We start from the raw sequence: 18,107 nt of genomic DNA on the forward strand, positions 1-18,107 counted from the left end.
TGTAGAGATAGTTCTGTTGAAATACAGCATAAAAAGCTAGAATCTTTGTTAAAAATCTTATTGAGTAAGGTGGGAGAGTACAAAATTATATTAAATAATGGAAAGGTTTTGGATTACCTGAACGCAAATAATGCAGGCATATCGATACGTATGATTTCAAAAAGGTTTTGAGTGATTATTATAAAGCATATAACAGTATTATTCAATGTGATAAGTTTTACTGGGATAATTTAATAGACTTGTTTATTTAATTGTTTCATTGTTAATGGTAGTGCTGTGTATAGACAGCACACAGGTATAGCTAATAGAGCATGTAGTTATGTATTGCGGCCAAATCTATAATTGCATCACTATGAAAGTAAGTTTAATAACAGTACTATACTTTATAGATATATCAATGACCTTATTGCTATTAATGAGCCAAATTTTTTACAAGAAACGGTCATATTTTATCCTACGGATTTGGAACTTGAACGTACGAATAAAGAGTTTTCTGGCAGCCACATTTCTAGATATTGAAATTAAAATTACATCTAATGATGTTGTTACTAATGTATATGATAAATGTAGATATTTTAATTTTGAGACTGTCAATCTCACACATTGGCATTCAAACATATCCCGCAGAATTCATAGCAATATAATTCTATCACAAGGATTAAAATTAATTAGAATATGTAATAGTGCAGATAATATCGTAGTTTCTCTGACAGAATTTATTAACAAGCTGAGTAAAAATGGTTTCCCTCTTAAATTCATATTTAAGTACTTATGTAGAGCTATTTGCATAGCTATAAACTATGGCATAATAATATATGCCCACATACTATAATTAGGAAGTTGGGGTTAGTTAGTTATTTAGTTTTTAGGAGCATTAGCAACTAAGGCCATATTGCTCCGGGATATGCAGTGGTCATTCCCTGACCTTTCCACATCCTCCGTATTTGGTAGTGACGGGCTCGAACCCCGGTCTAATCAAGAAGCGTTTGCTACGCACTTCTGCTCCTTCCCACCTGGCTACGGAGGCGTCGAGGAAGTTGGGGATATACTAAATTGATGTCTTATTCTAAGCTTATGTATATATGTACATATTAGAGAGTGTCTCTCTTTTTCAGAGTGTGTCTTACACTCTGAAAAAGTTGTACCCGTAGTTGTTCTTTAGGAAGGAATAATTTTTTTTTTCCCCCCTAGAGGTCGCTTATGTCCACAATGCTTTCAACTGGAGGATACCCTTTTCCGTAATTGCATATTACAGTACAGGGAGCTTTGAACTTTCATTTCACGCAGCAGCTTGGGTCTATCCATGTTTTGTTTGCTGCTCTGCTCCGCTGTATCGGTAAATTTTTAGTACAAGTTTCTTTACACAACGAATTACCAGGAACCCTGCTAAGGGATAGGGATTTACACTCCTGGTAATTTTCCGAAGTAGTTTGCTGTCTTTACCTCTTCTTTTATCTTTATGCTATCTAACTCTTGTATCTTATGCCCCAAAATCTATTAGAGTAATTCGAGGGAGATTGCGGTACTATTGCTTTACTTGTTGCTATTCCTTTTGCGTAATTTTTGGGATTATGCCCTCGCTTTCTTTCCTCCTGTCCATTTTGCTATGGAAACAGAAATACTTGCATAAATATTTCATTAATGTTTAAGAGTTTGGCTATCTGTAGGGCCAGAAGTTACATTTTGCCAGTCTGCTGTTCCAATTTTTTATTACATGTTTATTATATATATATAAAATATTGAGGATAATAATAGAAAATAATAGAAAAGGTAAATCAATCAAATAATACCATTCAAGGATTTAGGATTCAAGGATTTGCTTTTTATCCACAATCCAGATGACTTCAACTGGGGCCAACCACCCAGACTGAAGGCAAAAAACGACAAGAAGTTCTGTTTCTGTAATGATCAATATATGCTAAGTAATTTAAATCTAAACCAAATATAAACCAAAAAAAGTAATTAAAAATGGTTAGGAAATTTTAGAAATATTAGAATCAAAAGTAAGAAAATATAAGTAAATTATAAATGTAAGCATATATTAATCATCGCTGACCCGACAGAGAACGTAATTTAATGACCGTATTAAGGTCAAAATAATGTGGTGCCCCCTATGTGACGGATATGGTAAAAATAAATAATTAATTAATTAACCAATCAAATTTAAGTTAACACAAAGAGAAACATGCAGATAGTAAGAAGAAAAACTAAAGGAGTAGGAATAATAGAACCTGAACGCCATAGAGGCGAAAAATAGTGGTATAGATAAGAAATAGTTTCTCATACATCCTCGGATTGCCCTAATAATTTCGAAGAAATAAAAAGAAAGAGTGTAGGACAGCTTAAAGACAATACAAGATATAAGTTGTGGCTCGGGTATGCCCGGGATTGCAAACCCGTTCCTATAGTAGGACCCCGAGCTGAATTTGCATGTTACCTCAGCATGAACTTAAGTAAACTTAAATGAATTTAACTATGTAAAAAAAAAAAAAAAAAAAAAACACTGTAATTTGCAAGCCGGTGGGTACAAGTTTTCTATGCCGTAAGACACCAAGAAAGCAAAGTGTATCCTATGTACATATATACATGGCACTAAATATGACAATTATATTGAACCAATGGATTCAGAAAACAAATTTTTGAAATTAATTATGCTTATCGCTTTCCTGAAGTGGCATTTCAGGTAAGCGATAGGGAAATTATTATTAATCAACTTGTTGTACAATGCTATTATGTTTGCTGAACAGTTTTTATTATTATTGCAAATATAAGCAATCCTCAGACATTGGGATAAAATGATATTAGCATGCACTGATTTTGATATATTACATCTCCACTTTGTAAGGCCAACCACATTGAAATTAAATGCGTCTCTTATTATATACAGTTACGTCTATATTATTATTATGGAATATTTCTATATGAAGATCCAGGTAATTTGCTGTAGTATCAGAACTATTAGTTTTTCCTAATACAAGTTCTTCTGGATATAATTTACTGCAATCCTGGACAAAATGTGGACAATTAAACACACACAGATCATCTACGTATTTGAATATATGTAGGTTATCTTGGAATGCTCTTTCTGTATAATATAGATAAAGGTTTGCAATTATGCTTGATGCTGGACTTGCCATAGGGGTTCCATTCACTTGCAAGTATAACGATGTTCCGTCATATACATAATTATCAAAGATGCATAAATTTATTAGAGTATCCCAATAGGTTAAATCAACAACCTTTATAGCATTTTTATTTTCCAAATATAGTTTCTGGAGAATGACTTTTAAATTATCAAGATTAATGCTCGTAAATAGACTGTTAAAGTCAAATGTTTGTATTTGTTGAATATTGTTATTTTTTTATTGCATTTATAATCAGTAAGTTATTATTTATTATAATAGTTTTATTTACATTATTTAATATAATTTTAAGTAACTTTTCTAATGTTTTTCCTGGAAATTTAGCATAACTATCTCTACATGATGTTATGAATCTAAATGCAATAGGTGATTTATGAAATTTGGGTATGCCATATATAAACAGATATTTTAGGTTATTATATTTTAACTTTAATTTTTTATGCAATGCAATTAATTTTTTGATTATTATATTAGAGGAAGATGTTATGTGTTTATATGTATGGCTAGACTGTAGTTCATTTTTAATAATTTCTATATAATATGATTTACATATAATTTCAAGCAGTTTTGTCAACAGGAGTAATTACAAAATGTTCATGTATATCTTTGAGCTGCCTATTTATTAATTTTGTATTACATAGATTATCCGGTATGAATTTCAATTGACTATATTTGTTAGATATGATATTAAGCATTGTAAATAACCACACGTGGTATGCCTCAACCGGTATATTATATTTGTATGCTGATCTTATGCAGTATTTTATTAAATCTAGATATAACAATTTTTTAAAGGTAGATTAGGTCAAAATTTAAAACCAAGTGATAAAATATCTCTAAGTTCAGGATATGGGATTATATCTAAATCGACGGTTATAATGTGGTTATGGTTAGGATCCACGTATCTATGAAATGAAGATTTGTGGCAAACACGCGTATCCTGTCCGATGTTAATATTGTGAAAGTTTGCAGCTATTATTTTATAGTTACACGCTTTAAGACCAAATGGTTTAGAATATCTAAATGTGATATTAATATGCAAGTTATTAATAGGCAGCAGGTCATTATGAATTAATAGTTATGTATATCCAAATTATCCATCATTTTATTTTGAAAATATAAGACAGGGACAGAGTTTTCTGGTTGCTTATTAATATTCAAAATATTAATTTTGAATTTAACAATGTCTAGTATAATGTGCATAAGGTGAGAAGATGCAAAGACAATCACTGGCTTTGCTGCTTAGTGCTTTCAGTATACTAAGTTTAATACTAAAAAGTGTGTTATGTATTTTTTTTTTTTTTCCTTCTTCTTACTATCTGCATGTTTCTCTTTGCGTTAACTTAAATTTGATTGGTTAATTAATTAATTATTTATTTTTACCATATCCATCACATAGGGGGCACCACATTATTTTGATCTTGACGACTATCGTTACTATATTATGTCCTGGATATGGTAGATATGTAGTATGTATTATATATTTAATCTTATTGTAATCATTAAATTACGTTCTCTGTCGGGTCAATGATGATTAATATATGCTTACATTTATAATTTATTTATAATTTACTTTTGTTTTCTTAATTTTGATTCTAATATTTCTAAAATTTCCTAACCATTTTTAATTACTATATTTGGTTTAGATTTAAATGACTTAGTATATATTGATCATTACAGAAACAGAGAACTTCTTGTCGTTTTTTGCCTTCAGTCTGGGTGGTTGGCCCCAGTTGAAGTCATCTGGATTGTGGGTAAAAAGCAATAAATTTTTTTTTTTAATCCTTAGCGTTTTCCTAAATCCTTGAATGGTATTATTTGATTGATTTACTTTTTCTATTATTATCCTCAACATTTTATACACATTATGGTTGTAATGCATGATTGCTCTGAAACTGCATTGATATATATATATATATCTGATAATTAAAATAAATATGATATTTAAAAATAAAAAACATCAGCCAGTAGTACGGCAAAAATGCAGAGCGAAACGAAACGCAAAATAATATAAAATAAACAAACAGGGAAGGGAAAGTAGAAACTAGTACCTTCGAGGGGGGTACCGCTAAATTATATATAATTGGCATTATTTTAAATTTACATCGTTTTTATTAATTGGGTTTAATTACTAAATTATACAGGGGATTATCAACTACCTTTTTGTCTTATTTCTACTTTCCCTTCCCTGTTTATTTTATATTATTTTGCGTTTCGTTTCGCTCTGCATTTTTGCCGTACTACTGGCTGATGTTTTTTATTTTTAAATATCATATTTATTTTAATTATCAGATATAATTAGGCTTCATGTGGAGGATGTGCATTTGCTGCCTCTAATGATAGCTTCATATTCATATTTATTTATTTTTATTACTTTTGCCTAACTTTTACATCACATATATATATATATATATGAATGAATGAATGAATGAAGTCTATCTAGGTCACTCTGAAGAAGCTCTGGGTGATCATTAACTACTCTACCAATGTTTACATTACCTGGAAATTTAGATATCACGCACCCTCTATCCCTTCGTTGATGTCATTTAGGAAAATCAAAAAACAGGGGATTATCAACTACCTTTTTGTCTTATTTCTACTTTCCCTTCCCTGTTTATTTTATATTATTTTGCGTTTCGTTTCGCTCTGCATTTTTGCCGTACTACTGGCTGATGTTTTTTATTTTTAAATATCATATTTATTTTAATTATCAGATATAATTAGGCTTCATGTGGAGGATGTGCATTTGCTGCCTCTAATGATAGCTTCATATTCATATTTATTTATTTTTATTACTTTTGCCTAACTTTTACATCACATATATATATATATATATGAATGAATGAATGAATGAAGTCTATCTAGGTCACTCTGAAGAAGCTCTGGGTGATCATTAACTACTCTACCAATGTTTACATTACCTGGAAATTTAGATATCACGCACCCTCTATCCCTTCGTTGATGTCATTTAGGAAAATCAAAAAACAGGGGATTATCGACTACCTTTTTGTCTTATTTCTACTTTCCCTTCCCTGTTTGTTTATTTTATATTATTTTGCGTTTCGTTTCGCTCTGCATTTTTGCCGTACTACTGGCTGATGTTTTTTATTTTTAAATATCATATTTATTTTAATTATCAGATATAATTAGGCTTCATGTGGAGGATGTGCATTTGCTGCCTCTAATGATAGCTTCATATTCATATTTATTTATTTTTATTACTTTTGCCTAACTTTTACATCACATATGTATGATATATGATATATATATATGATATATTATATATGATATATATACAGGGTGTTTCAGTTAAACGTTTCAGAACTTCTAAGAGGGGTAGGGTACATCCTGACAACTCGAAATCATATAGCAATGTGGGGTCGGAAATGCTTTCCTGAAGCGGTGTTGTACACAGAAACACCATAAAGAAAAGAGACCGTAAGCGAGAAATCGTTTTAATAATACATGAAAAGAAGCAAAAGGTACATGGATTAAAGTAAGTGTTCGAAGTTTCTTCCACGGGCTACAATGCACGCCTCACATCTCCGACGCATGGACATCCGAACATTCTGGAATACTCCAGGCGAATTTCGAATTTCTTCGGCAGCTACTGCGATTCTTGCAACCAGCTCCTCAGCATTGTCAACAGGGGTGTCATAAACTAGCGATTTCATATGACCCCGGAAATAAAAATCAAGACATGATAGGTCGGGTGACCGTGCAGGCCAACGCACGGGACCATCACGTCCGATCCACTGTTGACCAAATGTGACATCCAGGTAGTTACGAACATCTCCGCTATAATGGGTAGGGGCTCCATCGTGTTGGAACCCATTGTCTGTTGCGTCGATGCAGAAATCTGTTCATCTCTCAAAAGTTGTGGCAATACTTGCTGCAGAAAGATCAAGTAGATAGGTCCGGTTAGACGACACGGTAACAGGTAAGGTCCGATGAGGTGATCTCCCATAATACCGGCCCATACATTGACCGAAAATCGAATCTGTGCTGCACGACGTCGTATTGCATGCGGGTTCTCGACCGCCCAGATATGGTCGTTATGCGTGTTGAAAATTCCTTCCCTTGTGAAGGATGCCTCATCGGAAAACAACACTTCAGCAGGAAAAAGGGGATTTGTAGCACATTTTCCAAGGTACCACTGTGCGAAAGCAATACGAGGTTGAAGAAACTTAGAACACTTACTTTAATCCATGTACCTTTTGCTTCTTTTCATGTATTATTAAAACGATTTCTCACTTACGGTCTCTTTTCTTTTTATGGTGCTTCTGTGTACAACACCGCTTCAGGAAAGCATTTCCGACCCCACATTGCTATATGATTTCGAGTTGTCAGGATGTACCCTACCCCTCTTAGAAGTTCTGAAACGTTTAACTGAAACACCCTGTATATATGATATATTATATATGATATATATATATATGATATATGATATATATATATATATATATTAGTTACAGTCATTATAATTATTAAACTTTTTTTTATTACTAATATATATATATATATATATGAATGAATGAAGTCTATCTAGGTCACTCTGAAGAAGCTCTGGGTGATCATTAACTACTCTACCAATGTTTACATCACCTGGAAATTTAGATATCACGCACCCTCTATCCCTTCGTCGATGTCATTTAGGAAAATCAAAAAACTATAGTGGTCCCAATACTGATCCTTGGGGTACCCCACTTCTTACATTAATCCAATCTCAGGAATAACCATTTATTACAACCCTCTACCTCCTGCCCTGAAGTTATCCTGCTATCCATCTAGGGATTTTCCATGTGATTCCAACCTGTTCCAGCTTATAAAGTAACTGCTCACATGGGACTGAGTTAAATAAAAAAAAAACAGTACCTGTTAGTTGGTATAAAAAAACCTAGCAGCTTCTATGATTACTTCCCTGAATGTCTTCCACTTAGAATTTGCTGTTGGTATCATTAGTTGGTCCCACTGCACAGAATTTAAAAACTGTCTGAAACCACTGTAGTCACCTTTATGAAAGCCCATTTGCTCTTGACAGCAGTTACATTTTTAAATAAATTCCACTATGTCGAACTGACTTAAAAACCTAGTAGGTCTTTTATCTGCAGATTCTTAATGCATGAAGGGTCACTGCTGATAATGAGATCAAAATTAATGCATTTTCTTGTTGCCTTTAGCATGCCGGTGTAAAAAACAGTCATCCAATAAATCCAAAAAATTTCTGCTATTATGCGAGTGACCAACCACACGCTTCAAGCAATATATGGAAAATTAAAATCCTCTAATATAAGACAATGGCTTACTGGTAAACTATTTGTCTGTACACTTGTCCCCAATATCCCCACATTTTATGATTTAACCTAGTACTTCAAATTCATTGCTTTACTGTTAATTACCCTAACACAGCCCATGTAAATGTTTATTCCAGGAGAACTCCCCAGCAGGCCTTCAAAATCCTCGACACCTTGCTTTCTAGGCAGTTGCATGCTTCTTGGAGCATAAGCTTTTGCCGCATCATCATATCAAACTACAATTTAGACAAGTGCTAACACTGATCTGCATTTTAGGGCACTTTATTTTAACTCTATTTTCAACCACTCAGCTATACCCTACCACCTGATAAATCAAGCACAGTGGTGTGCATTACTCCCCCCAATGTTTTATAGAGGCAGGTTGTCTACTTCCTAACTTTATTATATACTGCACTCTATCCTTATAAAATAAATTCTCACATTAAAATTTTAAATATAAATAAAAATATATTTCTCATAATAAATATAATAAAAACACATTTCATAAAAACAAATATCTGTATATATTTACAACTATTTGCCCTATAATTCTCTTCCTATGCAAACCAACACCATTTGCAAAGCCCAGGAATGCTATCATCAGGATAATCTTGCGAGAAATACTGTTATACAGAAATCTCAGCATGGATTTAAGAGACCTTGTCCAACTAATATGAACTAGCCACTATGATACACTAACAAAGAAACTGGACAAAATAATTTTGACATCATATACTTAAGAGTTCAATAAAGATTTTGATACCTTTTCACATGAATGCTGTAAAAATTAGTGTGGCACTGGTTATTAATATCTCTGCATCTCATTGGAATTGTTATGGGTGGGAGTTCCTCCTGAAACAAATGTTTTGAGTGAGATATGGTGTGGGAAGTCACTTACTATTAATAATACAAAGGTGAGCAGGGTGGTTAATAACAGTGATCAGGGTATGCTACTCCAACAAGTCCTGGATAAATTTAGGCTGATAAGTGGCAATTATGTGTTTTAACATTGATAAATGTTAATTCTTTCGGTCTGATATCATGACCACCACAACATAAAATTCCACTTTCATTCCAGTGTTGCAGTCACCATGACCACCAGTGTTTCTGACTATGGAATTTGATGGCAGTGCAGTAATTGCACCAACTATTCCAGCTGGTGTCATGGAAGTGGATAGTTTGAATAAGTTTAAAGACAGATAGGACAAACTAATAAAATAGATAGGCATATGGAGTGATTAGATCTGAATGACATCAAACAGGGGTTGGAATTAGTGAATAAAGTGGACAATATTTTTGTAATAGCTGATATACTATATAAACTTGCTTCCTTGCATTATTTAGCCACTATATAATTCTAATAATAAAATTGGCAGATATTCTTGAAATTCTTCTATCCACATGCATACTATCTTTAAAAAAGCTGTTTCTTCTCTGAAAGGCAGGCTGAGAAAAAATTCTAACCAATAATGCTTTGCACAATCTTTCCACAACAGAACTAACTGACTGACTGACAAGAATTATAAAGTGAAAACTCATTACCATTGTTTAATATCATTAGTTACAGTATGCATAACATCCCATTTTGTAATCTTAAAAAATTATAACTGTTCTACACCTTTAACTTTTGTTCCTGACAGACCCTGTCTGTCAGGAACTATTTCCTGATCCTATTTCCTCCTCACTACCACCATCATTATTATTACACAGGTGTTACCTATTTCTGTAACACTGAGTCAGTCTGAATTACAATCTCCTCTTGGACCAGTACCTAAGCCCAAGATACATCTAGCCACAGTGAGACCCCTCACTGGGGCTAGATGTATGGAGAGCAGACATCAAACTGTTGATGCACAAGAACCTGACATCTCCTCCGATTTAATTCACTCCAAGGCACTCAAATGAAATAACTTCTGATTTCAATTTCTCACACTCTCTGCATCTAAAATACAAAGAAAATATCTGTGGCACTATCATATGATAATGTAACATTTTACTTTACATGAAATAAATACCTCTTGTATAAGCATCTATAACTACATTTTCATCATAGTCATAGAACTGAAGAACAAGTAAAACCTCCTCTTCATCTTTAAAGGGGAAAACGTCACGAACTTTTGTGATCTGAAAAGAAATATTGAAATGAAAACTTAGTATAATTTATTACACTAATTAAACAGGTCTACAACAGTTTGAGGGGCCTGATTAATTATTCACTCTTTAGTAATTAGTAAACACTGAATTCAAAGTGATGTTTTTCTCCATTAAATAGAGATTTTTTGTAAAACATCATATTCAAAATAAAATCTGTAAGCTTATGTTTAACTCTGTCGTTGAAGACAGAGTTAAACACAAGCCTCTTCCACAAAGTCTCATTGGAGGGGACCTTATGTTAAGGGCCTATGTTTAACTGAAAGACAAATATCATTATCCCCAATGCTACCTAACTTGCTAATAGCTTTTAAACTTGGTGTATTCACACAGGCCCTGATAGGTCTATCTCCAAAATAACTGTTCGACGTTAATTACACTCGCCCACATGATTTTTACCTCCACTAATATATAAGCTGTTTGCAGTCAATTTTTTTACATAAATTTCAAAAATAATCCTTAAAATTTCACATCACCTCGCTATTTTTACATATACAATTTTTTGTATTTACCCATAATACGTATATCTTAATATAATTTAGGGAGGTAGGCATGACACTGATTTATTGTATTACCTCAGAATAATGTTTGCCTATGCTCATATATGACAGCAATGTTGTGAAAGGTTAACATTCAATCTTGTCTACTTGTCAAACATGGGAAAGTGCTTCCCAATTTAACAGAAGCAAAACTGAAAGTAGGAACCTTCACAGGGCATCAAATAAATAGTCTTTAAAGTTACTGTATCTGCAACAAAGTTACAGGATACCAAACTGGCAGCTTGGCAACTGTGATGGGAGGGGGAACTCGCAGGGCACTAATTCTGATAAGCGCAGCATATTAGGGAGGTACACAGTAATACATTGCATCATGAGAAATTTCTGAATGTAAAGAGCCGAGTGTAAAGAGGCTTGTTATGATGCAAGCACCGATTTACTGAAATGCCTGGACATTTTCTCTGAACAGCATCATCCACTCAGCAAGGAACTGTTTTATGCTTTTCCTAATTAAATGTTTGACAATGTGGGATAAATTCATAAATAACAATGCCCTGTAGATCAAAAAATATAAGCATGATCTTCGACATTTGATCAAGTTTGTCTTAATTTTTTAGGCCATGGAGAAGACTGAATCTTCTAACAGGAGTACCAGGCCTTTGTTTTTGGGTCATAGCAATGATTCATCACCAGTAATGATGGAAAAAACAAAGTTTGGATTAGTAGCATGAAATTGACAATGATCCTGAAATGCAAGAACTCAACCACCACTGTGATCCTCAATGAGGATACAAGGCAGAAACCTGGCTGAAATACATCTCATTTCCAAATCTTCTATTAAAATTGATTGATCCAATAAGAAATATCAATTTTACTATCAACCTTTTGGATAGTTAGCATTAGCAAAGGCACATGATGCAAGAAAGCAAGTTTAAAAAGCATCAAAAAAAAAAAACCACCCTTATTTCACCCACCCACTCGCTCCAAATGTTAGTCAAGTTCTGCCTTGAATCTATTTAAGCTATCAACTTCTACGACAGATGGAAGTTTGTTCCACCAATCAACCACCCGCTGGCTAACGGCAAACTTCCACACATCTATCCTACAACCGTCTTTCCTCAAATTGAATCTTCCTCAGAATAATCGCCCTCTTCCTCTTGCTCAGAATAATCACCTACTCAGGCGATTATTCTGAGCAAGAGGAAGAATTCCATCAGCATTGGGCACGCTCAAACCATTCAAGGCTTTATACACCTCAATCAGATCACCTCGCAGGTGACTAGTCTCCAGACACTAATTTGCAAAACTTAAGCCTTTCTTCATAAGAGCAACCCTTTGTTCCATTCACTAATCTTGTGGTCCTTCTCTGTACTTGTTCCAACAGCTCTACATCCTTCTTAAATGAGGCCTCCCGACCTGTATACAGTACTCAAGATGTGGTCGGACCATTGCCTCATACAAGGGGATAATCACCTCCTTGTCCCTGCTAGAAAAATTCCAGTATATCATTGACAAGACACCATGAGCTACTCTTGCAGACCGTCTGCACTGCTCAGAAAACTTCATATCAGCCTGCACAATTACCCCAAGGTCCTTTTCATTCTCTACCACTGTCAGTGTGGTACCACAGAGTTGATACATTACTCTGGGATTACTGCTTCCCATATGTAGTACTATATATTTGTTAATGTTAAACTTCATTTTCCACATCTCAGCCATCTGCTCAACTTTTCTAGATCCTGTTGCAGCACTGTACTGTCATTAGTGTCATTAACAACCCTGCCAACCTTTGTATCGTCTGCAAACTTGGACATTAAGCCTGATATACCATCATCAATATCATTTATAAATACAGAAAACAATGGACCCAACACTGAACCCTGAGTGACTCCACTAACGTTAGTCCACGAAGAGCAGTGTCCAATGTTTACAACTCGCTCTCTTCTCCCATTCAACCATCCCTTTATCCATAGCAGCAATTTGCTTCCAATGCCACACACTGCTCCAATTTGTGCAGCAGTCTTCCATTTGCAACAGTGTCAAAGGCTTTTCTAAGATGCAAATATATATCAAAGTTATTCTTTGCATCCAGTTCCTTTGTGACTGCATCATAGTATCCAATCAAATTGGTCAGGCAAGACTTTCTCTTAACAAACCCATGCTGTGTCTGAGCTATAACTGAAGTCTTGTCTAGATGATCCTGCAGTGCTTCTTTAAACAGTGCCTCCATTAATTTCCCTGAAACAGAAGTTAAACTAAGAGGTCTGTAATTACTTGTCTCCCTTTGATCCTCCTTTGTGGATTGGGGTCACATTTGCATATCTCCAGTCAATGGGTACCTCCCCTGAGTCCAGAGAAGCTCTCATAATTATGGCTAAGAGTTTGCTTACTTCTTTTGCCACCTCCTTTTATATAACTGGCCTACTGCCAGAGTTGAATACACCTCTGACATTCCCCTCCTTGAATAACTCCTCATGTGTGAATGTTGATGCAAAATATTCATTTAGTTTGTTAGCTACCTCAGCAGGATCATCAATAGTTGAACCATCGATATCAAGTGGACCAATCCGATTCATCCCCTTCCTTCTTGAGTTTACATAAGTAAAGAACTCATTGCTGCTGTTTTTCTTTGCATCCTTTGCCAAAGATTTCTCGTAATCTGCCTTTGCCTGCCTAACTTCCTTTGTAACTTGGTTACAGACCAGCTTATATCTATCATAGGCTTCTGTGTCACATGTTAATTTATAAATATCCCATGCATTTTTCTTCTCTGTCACCTGTCTAATTAGTTCATCTGACATCCATTTAGGCCTAAATCTTGAATAATATTTCTTTGTTGGTATGAAAAGCCTAGTAGCTTCCAAGATTAATTCTTAGAATGCCTCCCATTTTGAATTTGCTGTTGGTAACATCATCAGTTGGTGCCACTGTATAGAATTTAAATACTGTCTCAGACCACCATGGTCATCTTTACTAAAGCAAAACCCTTCCCTTTACCCTTGATGGTAGTTACTTCTTTGAGTTTGTTTGTTTGTTTGGTTGAGTTTTATTGGCGCATCAGCATCTATGGCTATAATGCGCCAAAACCTGGTCATAAAAAGTAAAAAATTTTCAGTGACCTACTGAATTAGGTCACTACGTCAGGTTATAAAAACAAGTATATAACTGTAACAGACAAATATCAGTAAACAAGTAACAATAAAAAATCTTAAAATAATATTTTTTAAATATGATTAAAAAGGTTTACTGATTTTAGGAAATTAAAAATAGGAGACACATGGTCATTGTCGGATAAAATCTGACTGAGTGTATACGGCTCAGTCAGATGGTTAAAAGCGGTAAAACGAGCATTTCTAAAACTGGTACAGTCAACTAAAATGTGTCTGATTGTTAAAATAGTACCACAGGACTCACACATAGGAGGGTCATCAGCCCTCAGCAAAAACGAATGAGTTAAATGACTGTGTCCTATGCGGGTCCGGGCAAGAACAACTTCCTCCTTACGATTCCTGCACAACTAGACTGCCACGGTTCAATTACAGGTTTTATATGATATTATTTATTCGCAGTCTGTCTATTCCACGAATCCTGCCATTGGGAATGTATACTTTGATGTATTATTTGCCTGTAGTCTGTATAGGGGACTAACAGGCAGTGGTTATTATTGGGAATTGCTGATTTGGCTGCGGCGTCAGCCAAATCATTTCCCCTAATTCCAATGTGGCTGGGAATCCAGCAGAAGCGGATATCATATTCACGTTCATGGAGAACGTGAATCTTCTGCTGAATGCTAGACAGAACTGGATGAGGATTATATCTCACAGTTATTAAAGCCTGTAACACGCTGAGAGAGTCGGAATATAACATGAACCATTGGTATTGGCATTTACTAATGTGATCCAAGGCTAACTCTATAGCATGCAGCTCTGCAGTAAATATGCTGCATTCAGAGGGAATCTGCTCCGATGTAGTGCTGTCTCTAAAGACAGCAGCAGATCCCACATATGATTCCGCCTTCGAGCCGTCTGTGTAGACTGGCGCGAAGTCAGAATGTTCAGCTCGGTGTGCTGAAAAAAGCTGCAGGTAGACAGACGATGGAGTGTCCGACTTTCCCCAATTTCTAAGGGACAAGTCACATGCCGGGACATGAGCATGCCAGGGTTTCCACCCTGGCATGCTCATGTCCGGGGTTGCTTTGGTGTTTGGGCAACCTTGTCTACCTTTATATTCAGTTCTTTGAGTAGCTCTTGGACACGAATACCAAAAGGACGATTGGCAGTCTTACGGGTGTTGTACAAATTTTCCCATTGTGGCTCAAAAACGGTTAGCCACTTAGGGTGATCTGGCAGGGATTTCAGTTTTAGAGCGTAGTTTAGAGACAACTGCTTACGTCGAAGCGATAACGGCGGTTCGTTTGCTTCGACATATAAACCCTGGACTGGAGATGTTCGATATGCTCCAATAGCGGTACGGAGAGCCAGATGATGGACAGGATCCAGCCAACGAAGTACACTGTTTCTGGCCGAATTGTAAACCAGGGACCCATAATCTAGTCTGGATCACACAAGTGCACGGTAAATCCGAAGAAGGGTACATCGGTCTGCTCCCCAAGATGTAGAGGAGAGCAAGCGGAGAATATTCAGCCCTCTTGTGCACTTTATGCGGAGTTGACGGATATGATCCAGAAAGGTCAACTTTTTGTCAAATATGAGTCCCAAGAATTTTGTGTCTGGTGCTACTGGAATAGCATTTTGTCCGAGCCTTAATTCAGGTTCAGGATGAAGATTACGCTTGCGACAAAAATGTACGCAAACGGTCTTCTCCGGCGAGAACCTGAAGCCATTAACAAGTGCCCAGGAATTGAGACGATCAATGGCTTTCTGCAGTTGTCTTTCAATAACCCTCATGTTGCATGACTGACAAAATATGCTAAAGTCATCAACATAGAGGGCACTGTTTACAGTTGGAGGAAGTTGTTCTATGATGGAATTTATTTTGATGGCGAAAAGCGTGACACTTAATACTGATCCTTGTGGTACTCCCTCCTCTTGGCTGAAGGAACAAGAGAGTGAGGATCCCACACGAACTTGGAAAGATCGATTGGCTAAAAAGTTTTTAATAAAAATGGGTAGTTGCCCCCTAAGACCAAGGCTATGCAGATCTTTTAAAATGCCAAATCTCCAAGTTGTGTCATACGCTTTCTCCATATCAAAGAACACCGACACCAAGTGTTCGCGTTTTAGGAAAGCATCCCGGATGGATGTTTCCAATCGAATAAGATGGTCCAAAGTGGACCGGTTCCTTCAGAAGCCGCACTGGATGTTGGAGAGAAGGTCATTTGATTCTAAATACCATATTAAACGAGAATTAACCATTCTCTCCAGGATTTTGCACAGACAGCTAGTCAGAGCAATAGGACGATAATTGGTGGTGACTTTTGGATCCTTTCCTGGCTTAGGAAAAGCAAGGACGATTGCCTTCCGCCAGGAGTCCGGAAACTGCCCTTCAATAAAGCTTCTGTTATATAGAAGGAGCAGATAATCCATAGATTTTGGTGAAAGACGTTTAATCATTTCATAATGGATGCCATCTGGTCCAACAGCACTTGCATTAGAAAGAGTGAGGGCTCTCTTCAGTTCCTGCATAGTGAATGCCCCGTTGTAGGGATAGAGGCCCTTGGACTTGAAATTGAGTGCCTGCTTTTCGATTTTATGTTTCAGGACCAGGAACTCTGGGGAGTACGAAGATGTTGCGGAGATGTTAGAGAATGTTTCCCCAAGAGCATTGGCTATTGCAGTTGGATCTGCAATAGTGCATCCATTATAATCTAGGATTGAAGAAGGGTGGGATGTATATTTTCCCTTCATTTTCCGGATTTTATCCCAGACTACCTTAGAATTGGTAGCCTGGTTAATAGATGATGTAAAACGGATCCATGATTCCTTTTGACTCTGACGGCGAATGTAGCGTGCTTTGGCTCGTGCACGCTTGAAGGCTATTAGATTAACAGTGGTAGGATATCGACGGAATATCCCCCATGCTTGGTTTTGAGCCTTTTTTGCTGCTGTGCATTGTGAATTCCACCAAGGTTTGGGAAATGGTGGAAACCGGGCAGATGTTTTTGGAACAGCATTCGCAGCTGCTTGGACAATGATTTCTGTGATGTACATTACTGCGTCATTGATAGGCTCCTGACTGACTGTACTGAGGTCAAAATTTGCCTGATGTTGGAAGGCATTCCAGTCAGCCTGATCAAACTTCCACCGTAGTAACCTAAAAGGAAGACATGGTCTCCCACTGTGTAACAAGGTTATCACAGGGAAGTGATCACTTCCATATGGATTCTCCTCCACTTCCCAAGTGAGTGAAGGGAGTAGAGAAGGGGAGCAGATAGAGAGATCAATGGCAGAAAAAGTACGGGTAGGCATGTGGAAGAAGGTGTTTGTTCCAGTATTTAGAAGGGAAAGGGCATTGTCATTGAGCATACGCTCTATGACCCGTCCCCTTCCAGTGATGTTAGCACTACCCCACAGGGTGTTATGTCCATTAAAATCCCCAAGAAGTAAGAAAGGGGGAGGCAACTGCGTTACAAGATCATCAAGGTCTTCCTGGGAGATGTCAGTCCAGGTGGCAAATAAATAGAGCAGACCATTAATAGAAATCCCACTGTAAGGCGAATTGCAACAGCCTCTATGCTGGTTGTAATTAGCAAGGGCTGAACTGGGGTCTGATTATTCACAAGGATAGCCACTCCTCCATGAGCAGGACCATCCGCAATTCTATCCTTACGAAAGATTGTGATGTTATGCATGGTGGGATCATCATTTGCCTTTAGATAAGTCTCCTGCAAGCAAAAGCAAACTGGCTCGTGCTTTTGCAGGAGGGCCTTGATGTCATCTGTATTTCGCCGGAATCCACGACAATTCCATTGTAGGAATTTAGCCATTATTTTGGCTTGGTGGGTCCATCAGGTGGCTTCCGAGGTGCTGAGGGCTTACTTTTATCAGTCTTGGCTTTATCTT

The 18,107-nt window shown here is 36.3% G+C and overlaps 1 protein-coding gene across 1 annotated transcript in view; it reads right to left on the reverse strand.

Annotated features, from left to right (window-relative positions):
• The window catches only part of LOC150082261 (spermatogenesis-associated serine-rich protein 2), a 269,773-nt gene that overhangs the window by 165,286 nt on the left and 86,380 nt on the right, over positions 1-18,107 (reverse strand). Inside the window, exon 3 of the mRNA XM_090380081.1 lies at positions 10,453-10,561. Within this exon, the coding sequence (XP_090236207.1) occupies positions 10,453-10,561 (109 nt within the window). The remainder of the gene's footprint in view (positions 1-10,452; positions 10,562-18,107) is intronic.

Source organism: Mastigoproctus giganteus, chromosome 8 (genome assembly GCF_048544385.1).
Source record: "Mastigoproctus giganteus isolate SK-2022 chromosome 8, ASM4854438v1, whole genome shotgun sequence".
Classification (NCBI taxonomy): Eukaryota; Metazoa; Arthropoda; class Arachnida; order Uropygi; family Thelyphonidae; genus Mastigoproctus; species Mastigoproctus giganteus.